Raw genomic sequence first — 8,603 nt, forward strand, 5'->3', positions numbered from 1 at the left:
ATTGAAGGTTAACTCCTAGAATCTCCCCATTAGATAAATGAGGAAGCTCAGGCCCAGGCAGCAGAAGCGGCCGCCCAAGTTTCTCACACCCAGTTGGTGACGGGATACTGATTTTGCCTCCTCAGGAACCTGAGCCAACCACTTCTCCAGTCTTCCTCGCTATGGGGCAAGGCCAAGCCCTCGCCTTCTCTCCAGCTACAGCTCCTGACCGCCTTGTGTGTCCACCCTGGGTCAAGGTCCCCTCATCTTGCGGGAGGAACCTTACCCAGCCAGGCCTCTGCTCTGGTGTCCCATGTGACCAAGGGGAGCAGCGCAAACTCCCCAACATTATCCACGAGGTCCCCAGGGGGTCTTGTGGGAAACACACCTGACCAGACCACCTGCCTTTCCCCAACAACCCTACTGCCTGCCCACAGCTAAGGGGATCGCATGCCCACAAGGCCCTGCACGGGAGGCCCCCGACAGTCTCCAGCCCCACCTCGCCCCATGCTCTCGCCCTCTGCTCTGCCCTCACTGCCCTTCCTCCAGACCCTGGGCCCTGCCCATGCCCCCACCTTTGCATGTGCTGTTCCAATAGCCCAGAATGTTCTCCCACACCTTTCTCCTGCTTTGCCCATTGCTCAGCTTGGCTATCGCCTCCTCAGGGAGGCATCTCTGACTTTCCTGACCAGGTCAGATCTCCTTTTTATGGGCTCTCATGGCACTGGGTTCTACTCTATGGGGCAGAAATCTATGTTTGGGTGACTACCTAGCCATAACCCTATTCATCACTGGACTATAAGCTCTATGGGGGCAGGGGCCAGGCCTTTTATTTTTTCTCTCTCACTATCATAACCCAGCACCTAAGGGAATGCCTGGCATTCAACAAATATTTGGTGAATGAATGAATGAACAAACAAATGAACGAATGAATGAATATTAAAAACCAGACGGGAATGCACACCTCTTGAATCCTGGTCTGGTGCTCTTCCAACACCAGTTTCCGTTTCCCCATCTGTAAACTAGGAAGGGTAGTAGGAGGGGGCTGTGCTCAACAGTTCCCAACCCTGACTGCACACAGAATCTCCCAGGCAGCCTTAAAAAATACTCAAGCCTGAGCCTTACCCACAACCAATGAAAACAGAATTTCTGCAGGTGGAGCTGGGCATGGGTATGTTGTTTAAACTGCCCGGGTTAGACTTCTAGTGTCTAGCCAGCATGAGAACCGCTGGTTTAGATCCACCGCCAGTGTCCCTCCCCATGGCAGGGCACCATATATCCACAAGTGTAGCATTTTGTGTCTGTCCCAGGGAACAAGCTGATTTCAAGGCATGAAGGAAAGAGTCGGCAGTCACCCCCCACCTCAATGATGCCCATGGTTAATTTCTCTGGCTGTCGTCTCCAGAACCCCAGAACCCCAATTTCCCTGCAGCCAGCCACGTGTGGCCTGCTTTCGGGAAAGGCATTTGCAGGCTACCTTCGGAGGCCAATGCAGTCCCTTTGCTGCATGTCCTGGGCCCAGCAGAGAGAGCCTGCGGTGCTCGAAACAGGCTGGATAATGGCCACCGGGGTAGCCGCAGGAAGTGAATTGATTTACAGCCCTGGCTTAATATCTACTAGGCCAAGAAGCTCCTGCTCACCAACTTTTAGTGTTTTTAAAGGACCATTGACTGTGTTTCAAACTCTGGAAGGCAATCTTATCTCCCACTGGGAAGAGCATATCCTCAGATGGTGAGGCTTTTCTCAATTATTTCTCGGAGATGATTAACTCGTTACACGACAGTGGCAAATCTGCCGGCTTCTCCACCAGTGCAATTGTTGGCCTCCCATCTTTGAGCCTGTCCTCCGGATTCCGACCTTCTAAGACGGTGAGAGCTGCTCGAAAGCTCCATTTTCCCAACGGCTGGTCTCTGAGATCGCTTTTCCAATGAACTCTACCAAGTGTGCGAACTTCAAGCAATGCCATTGCGAAAGCAAATTACTTTCCCACTCTGTAAGGCGCAATTTATGCGAGAGAGTTCAAGAGGAGCACGTTTGTTTAACCTAGCCCAACACAATTACCTATTTCTGTGAGAGGATACAAGGGCACAGCTGTATGAGAGGGTTTAATGTGATGAAATTACAGGCGGGGAGACCAGGGCCAAGTTTCTGGGCTGAAGGGGGGGGGATGGAGGGAGAGTACCGCATTTTAAAGATCTGTGGTCCTGGGACAGCCTGGTGGCGTAGTGGTTAAGTTTGCACCCTCTGCTTCGGCGGCCCTGGGTTCGCAGGTTCGGATCCTGGGCACAGACATATACACCACTCGTCAGCCGTGCTATGGTGGCGTCCCACATACAAAATAGAGGAAGACTGGCACGGATGTCAGCTCAGGGACAATCTTCCTCACCAAAAAAAAAATCCTGGTCTCTTGTAAAACGGCCCCACTGAAATTGGAGCGAGTACAACCGCTCAACCAACTGTCACCACAAGAGGATCCAGTCTGTCCTTCTCCCTGAGGGCTGGAGTCTGGTCCAGCGCACAAGCCTGTGGTTGCTGAGCCTCCCTCGACTGACAGTTGGTTACTCGGACTCTTTCTCCACTTGCCAAATTCTATTCATCCTTCAAATCCAGTTGTCACACAGCCTTCTTGGGAGAGCCATCCTGAACCCCACACCTCCCCGAGTGAGACCCACCTGCCCAGCACTGCTTCTTCATCTTGTAAACCCTTCTCTTTTGGGCACTTGTCCCACTGTTTTGTAATGTCTGTCCCCCCACACTAAGCTATGAGCATCTTGGGGCAGGCAGACAGGTGGGTCTGTGCTTTATTAATCCTGACTCTGTGTGACTTCCTGAGCCCTACTGTGTGTCAGCCATGGGCAACAGGCTCTCATTTCCCCAGGAGGTAACCGGAAGAGGTAGGTATCATTATCCACACTTACCAGGTGGGATGACACGCTCAGCGAGGCTAAGCAATGAACCAAAACTGCCCGGGGCCTGGCATTCAGCTGGAGCTCAGTGAAAAGGCGTGTTGGGGGATGGTCTGCCCACCAGGGGAGAAACGCAGGATCCACCCCATTCCCTTCCTCTGGGTCCACTTTGGGGCTCTGCTGGTTGGCAATGGTGTATTCAGACAAGTAGAGAGGAAACCTCAGTCCCGGGAGCTTGTCTCAGTGCCCAGCTTAGTTGCTTTACATCTTGGGGGGGTCCCACAAGGAGAAGAAACTTGACCCTGAAGTCACCTGCAAATCTTAGCTGGACTTGACTAAGAAGGAGCAGAGGCCCAGAGAGGTCAATGACTTCTCTAAGGCCCACAGAGCAAAAGCTGGTATCATCACTTCCTGGGACCACTTTTTGTTTGTTTTGCCGTCGTCTGCCTTTCTGCCTCCGCTCTGCAGCATTCTCCTGGGGCCAGAGTCCTCGGGCTCAGGCAGGTCCTCCAGGCACCTGGATTGGTCTGGGGGACACGGTGTTCCACGGCTGCCAGCCCCCATTCACTCCTGGACCATCAGTGCAGCTTTCTGGTCCAGTGGATGTTGCCTCCCAAATAGCCCTTGAATCCATCCACTTCTCCCATTCCCACCAGGCTACCATCAGATCTCCACTGGGCAGCACTTGCCTCTCACCCAGGGTTGCCAGAGAAAATATAGGACATTTGTTAAATTTTAGACAAACTAACCATCAATTTCTTAGTCTAAGTATGTCCCAAACATTGTATGGGATATACTTATGCTAAAGAATGACCCACAGTTTATTTGAAATTCAAATTGAACTGGACTTCTTGTATTCTTGTTTGCTAAATGGGGCAACTCTACCCTCACCAGCCTCTTTGCCCCTTGCCCCGCCCCTCCCTGTATCCAAACTCCGTATTGGAGTTGGACTGAGATTTCTGAATGCCAGTCTGAGATCACGTCATCTCTTGCTTAAAACTTTCAACAGCCCCTGGAGTCCCCAGGACCAAATCCAAACTGTAAAATGTTAGTGGCTTATAATAGCGGCCTCACCGGGGGGCTTCCCTCCCTGGGGCTCTTCCAGTGCCACGTTCTCTCCTCCAGCTCGGGGCTGGCCGCTCTGCCAGGACACTTCTCCCCAGCTTGCCTCCTGAATCCTGATTCTCCTCGTTCATGTCTCAGCTGTGAGGCTTCTCTGACTGTTCCACCAGCTCCCATCTCCAAGCTATTTGCTCCCACCTACAATTCTCTCTCGAATGCCAGACTGTCAATGCCGTGAGGGCAGGGACCACTAGGTCCCTTGCACTTAACACAGCCTGGCAAACAGTAGGTGCCCAATAAATGCTGCTGAGTGAATAAGCAAAGCTATAGTGACTGACCATAGTGGGAGGTCAGCATGGCTTGGGTCTCGGGTGGTTCCTCATCAGCACTGAGACCCAGAGGCCGGATCAGAACCTGTCTCCGTGACGATTGCTTTAGGAGGACGCCCACAAAGATGATCGCTTCTGGCATCTTTTATGGAGACAGGCCAGCACCACAGTAACTTGATGAGACATACTGCTGTCACACCTAATAAATTTGCCAGCCTGTCATCCTCTTTGCTTGCAAAAAAAAGGAATCATCTGGAAGTGAACTTAGAGGAACCCTAAATCACAGAAGCTCAAAATCTCAATTCCAGACACATTAAAGAAAATAGAGGAGAGACTAAGGAAGGCCCCCCCCCCAACCTTGTGGCAATCTAAATGTCATCTGACTTTAATAAGTTTCTTATCATCTAGGCAGCAGCCAGAGGCTTTGGGCAGATTTTAGGGTAGGACCTGATGCTTTGGGGACCACAGGTCTCTTGCTTCACCAATTATCCTATTAATTATAGCACTTTGTTATGTTGGTCTCACCCTTCCAAATGTTTACGACTGTGGGGGATTCTTCTGGCAAAATGCTCATGAAAGCACAGATAGCTCTGAATTCTTTCTCTATATTCTAGAAACTCCTCTGCCATGACAGATTTTAATCTCTCTACTTAAACGGAAACACATGGCTTCATGCACCTTCATTTTTCCTCTTCTCCCTTCTAGTCCCCTGGATTCAGCTCTTTTGCTTAAAAACCAGATCCATCCATTCCAAAGTCCCTCTTCTCTTGGCTTCTCAGTCCCTATCATTTGTAGATTAATTTTTCCAGAGCCTCCAGCCAAGATTTTACCCATTCTCCTTGCCTGGAGGATTCTTTTTGTAATTGATTTTCATGAAAATTGATTTGTATTGAGCATCTGACACAGACACACACACACAGACACACACACACACACACACACACTTGCTTGTGTAAGGACTGCCTGGCTGAAGGACACTGCTCAAAAACTGAGCTGCTTTCACAAAATTATTTCTTTTGGTGATGGGGAGGTCGGGGGTCTGCTGTTTCGATCCTGCTAGTTCACATGGCAGAATGCCAGTCTTGGAGACTGACAGCATCATTATGTTGCTCTCCATACTAACTGAAAAAGTCTCATGGAAGAGAGAAAACTGTAAACCAATGAATATGAAGATGAAGTGAACCTAACATCTGAGATTCAACTAAAAGTTGAACAAGCAAAGCTGGTCCCAAACCGCCCGAGTGTTTAGTAGTGACAAAATCCTGAATCCTAGGGAGGCACAGCTGAGTTTAATAACTGCGGTTTCACACATTAAACAAAGCTGTCAATTCCAAAAGGAAAACAACATTGTGAGTGAGACAGAGGCAAGCCAGAGAAGAGAGAAGACAAGCCTGGTGCTGGGCTGGGGGGTGTATCCCAGCCAACCCACCCACTCAACCGGCACGCTCCTTCCAGCCTCTCGTCCTCTCCCTGTGGTCCCCCAGGCCACCATCCAAGCAGGACTGACTGAGCTGGTTCCCAGCAGGGCCCCATCACTTGGGACAGCTCAAGGACCACAGCAGACGCACAAGCAGTCTCACTCCCTCCCTTCTTCTTTGGACTGTCACCCCCTACTCAGGACAACCATCTGAATGATCCCCAAGCCCCAAAATGCCACCAGGAGCACACGAAGCTGCAAATGCCCCAGGGTGGGATATGTCAATGTCTGAAACAGTAACAATGTCCTCCAGCACCTGCTGAACCATTAACAACTCAAAAATGTCAAACAGACTACGAAGTGATCAACAGAGTACCTGGCCAGCCAGAGAGAAGAGCAGTATTACTATTATTAATACAATAACGGCAGCAACAGCACCGTTTAGTGCTTTTTATGGTCCAGGCACTGCACTAAGTAATCTTTACTTGCTTTATCTCATCAAGTACTTATAATAGCACAGTGAGGGAGAAGAAACCAAGGCCCAGAGAGGTTAAGTGCATTGCCTTAATCCTCCAGCCAGTAAGGGCTAAGCTGGGGCTCAAAATTCAGAGCTGACACCAAGTCCACCTCTTCTCACTCCACGGTACCACTGACCGTGTACATTCTGGGAGGTACCAGGGACTGTCCCATCTAACCTTGTCTCTGACCCTAACAGAAGTAACTCTAGCTGGTGGCCACCTGGCCTCTGCCATAGGGGCTAGGGGACCCAGGGTGAGAATCGCGTCCGCAGGCAATCCTTACGGATGGACAGTTTCTTCTCATATTCCCCATGAGTGGCCACCACACCTTATCTGTTCACACCCCCAACTCCACCGCTTACAGAAACACAGCCCTTCCTGTCCTGAAGTCCAGGTTAAGAAGGCTAATTTGAAGTTTACCAGCTGTTCTGGTGGGAAATAAAAGGATGTCTATTCTTGGGGTCATTTTTCTTTTTAAGTTTGTAAAAGCTCTAAGGTTTCTTTTCCTGCGTTTCTGCAGTAGAACGTTATCCTCAAGAAGGCTTTCCCTAAGCCCTCTCTGCTCCAAGGCCCTGTCCCGCAGGCCTCCACAGGCCAGACTGAAGCCTCCCTCTGGACTTGCTTATCTTTTCAGTGCCAGGGTACGGGGGGCTCCAGTATCTTTTCTTTTCCTAAACTCTCCCCGGGACCAATCAGAGGGGCGGCTGCAGGAAGCTGGGGTCATGGGAGTGAAGTGACGCCCCCCACACCCAGTCCAGCCCAGGAGGTCCCCCCGCCCGCGCAGCCCGGCAGCCGGCGCCACCGCTCACCTGCACGAAACCCCAGAGCGGGTGGAGCGCGCAGTGCAGCAGCAGCGAAGACCAGCGGCAGCCACGGCGCAGCACCCGGTCCCGGAGGAGCATCTCGGCCCGCGGCACCCGCTCTCAGGGCGAACTGTCAGAGGAGCAAAGCACGGGTCAGGCGCGCGCCGCGCGGGCACCACCGCCATCGCGCACTCGCACACGTAGCAGTCCGGGTCGGGCCGGTACGCCCCGCACCGTGGGGCACCCTCGTAAACCAAGCCTGCCCCTTCACTCCAGCTTGCACACTCCCTGACCCTTCGTGCACACTCACAGAAGCCGGCATCCCCGAACTCATACCCTATCCTGGCGCACACCTCCAGAGCCCCGCGTGTGTGCCTTGGCCCCGCGCACACCTCCAGAAACAGCCAAGCACACTTACCGAGCCCCGTGCGCCTCCCCCAGAAACAGCCATGTACAACTCACTCCCACTGTAAGCACACTTCAAACCGGCGGGCAGCACTCACTCTGCGTGCACACCCACGGAAACAGCCGTGCACACCCACTGACTCCTGCCTGTACACTTGCTGACCCTGCATGCACAGCACCATGAAAACAGTCGCTGCGTGCACCCTCTCTGCCCCGCCGGTTCTCACTGCGCACACTGCAACATATGCACATCCGTGCGCACCCCACTTGCTCTGGCGCGCTCTCCCAGCCCCGGCCTCCCGCCTCAGGGCGTGAGCTTCCCCCACGTCTCCATCTCCGCCCGCACCCCTCCAGTGCCTCAGGCCACCTTGCCTGGCGGCGGCCCCAGCCGATCCTTGGCGCGGAGAGGGGAGGTCTTCGCTCCCCTCGCGGCAGAATGTTCCCAAGCCGCCGGACAGCCCCCATTTAAAGCCAGCCGCCTCCCCACTCCCCCGCCCTCTAGGCGGGGCCTTGGTCCTCACCCTGGCGACTGCGCGGGCGCCTGGGGGCTTCACATGCCGAGGCGGAGCGCCGGGCACTGGAGCAAAAGTTTGCGCGCGGCTTGGGCCTCCGAGGCGGCTGAGCCGGGGTCCCAGGCGCGGCGCGCTCGCACGGGGCGCGGGGGCGCGGTGGCTCCGGGCTGCGCCTGGCCGTGCGCGGGGCGGGAGAGGCGGCAACCCGCGCACAGGGCCGGGGCGGGCTGCCGAGGCGGAGGCGAGGGCGGGGAAAGTCTCCTCCAAGCCGCCTGGAGCCGGCAGCGCGTGCCCTCCCCGGGTCCCCGCCCTTCCCGGTGGCGCCGCGCGGCTGCCCCGGGCGCGGGGGTGCCCGAGCTCTCCTCGCCAGTCACGCCGGCCCGCGGGAAGCAGCAGCAGCTGGAGGCGCTGGCCGGGAGCGCCCGCTCGGGCAGCAGGGCCGCGGGCGGAGGCGAAATAAATAATGCACGAAAAAGGAAAACAGACGTGAGCCTCGCCAGAGCCTCGCCCGCCTCCCGCCCGGGGCTGCGCTCCCGCCCGCGCTCCCTGCCGCCGCCGCCAGCGCCGCTGCAGTGATTCCTCGTCTCCATCTAGCGAGGCTATTGTGTATTGGGCGCTTAATAATTTATTTATTCACCCGGGAGGAAGAGGACTCCCAGCTCTAGGGGGTCT

The 8,603-nt window shown here is 54.4% G+C and overlaps 1 protein-coding gene across 2 annotated transcripts in view; it reads right to left on the reverse strand.

Annotated features, from left to right (window-relative positions):
- PRIMA1 (proline rich membrane anchor 1) overlaps positions 1-7,990 on the reverse strand; it is a 62,860-nt gene extending 54,870 nt beyond the window's left edge. The window contains exons 1-2 of one of the 2 annotated variants that reach the window (XM_058567606.1): positions 7,941-7,990; positions 7,021-7,144 (exon numbers count right to left, since the gene is read on the reverse strand). In XM_058567606.1, the coding sequence (XP_058423589.1) occupies positions 7,021-7,113 (93 nt within the window). In that variant the 5' untranslated portion in view covers positions 7,114-7,144; positions 7,941-7,990. Of the gene's footprint in view, positions 1-7,020; positions 7,145-7,786; positions 7,919-7,940 lie in introns of those variants that run through there. The other variant, XM_058567605.1, reaches the window with a different exon arrangement.
- Between the last annotated feature and the right edge of the window lie 613 nt (positions 7,991-8,603).

This window comes from Diceros bicornis, chromosome 24 (genome assembly GCF_020826845.1).
Source record: "Diceros bicornis minor isolate mBicDic1 chromosome 24, mDicBic1.mat.cur, whole genome shotgun sequence".
NCBI classification, from domain to species: domain Eukaryota; kingdom Metazoa; phylum Chordata; class Mammalia; order Perissodactyla; family Rhinocerotidae; genus Diceros; species Diceros bicornis.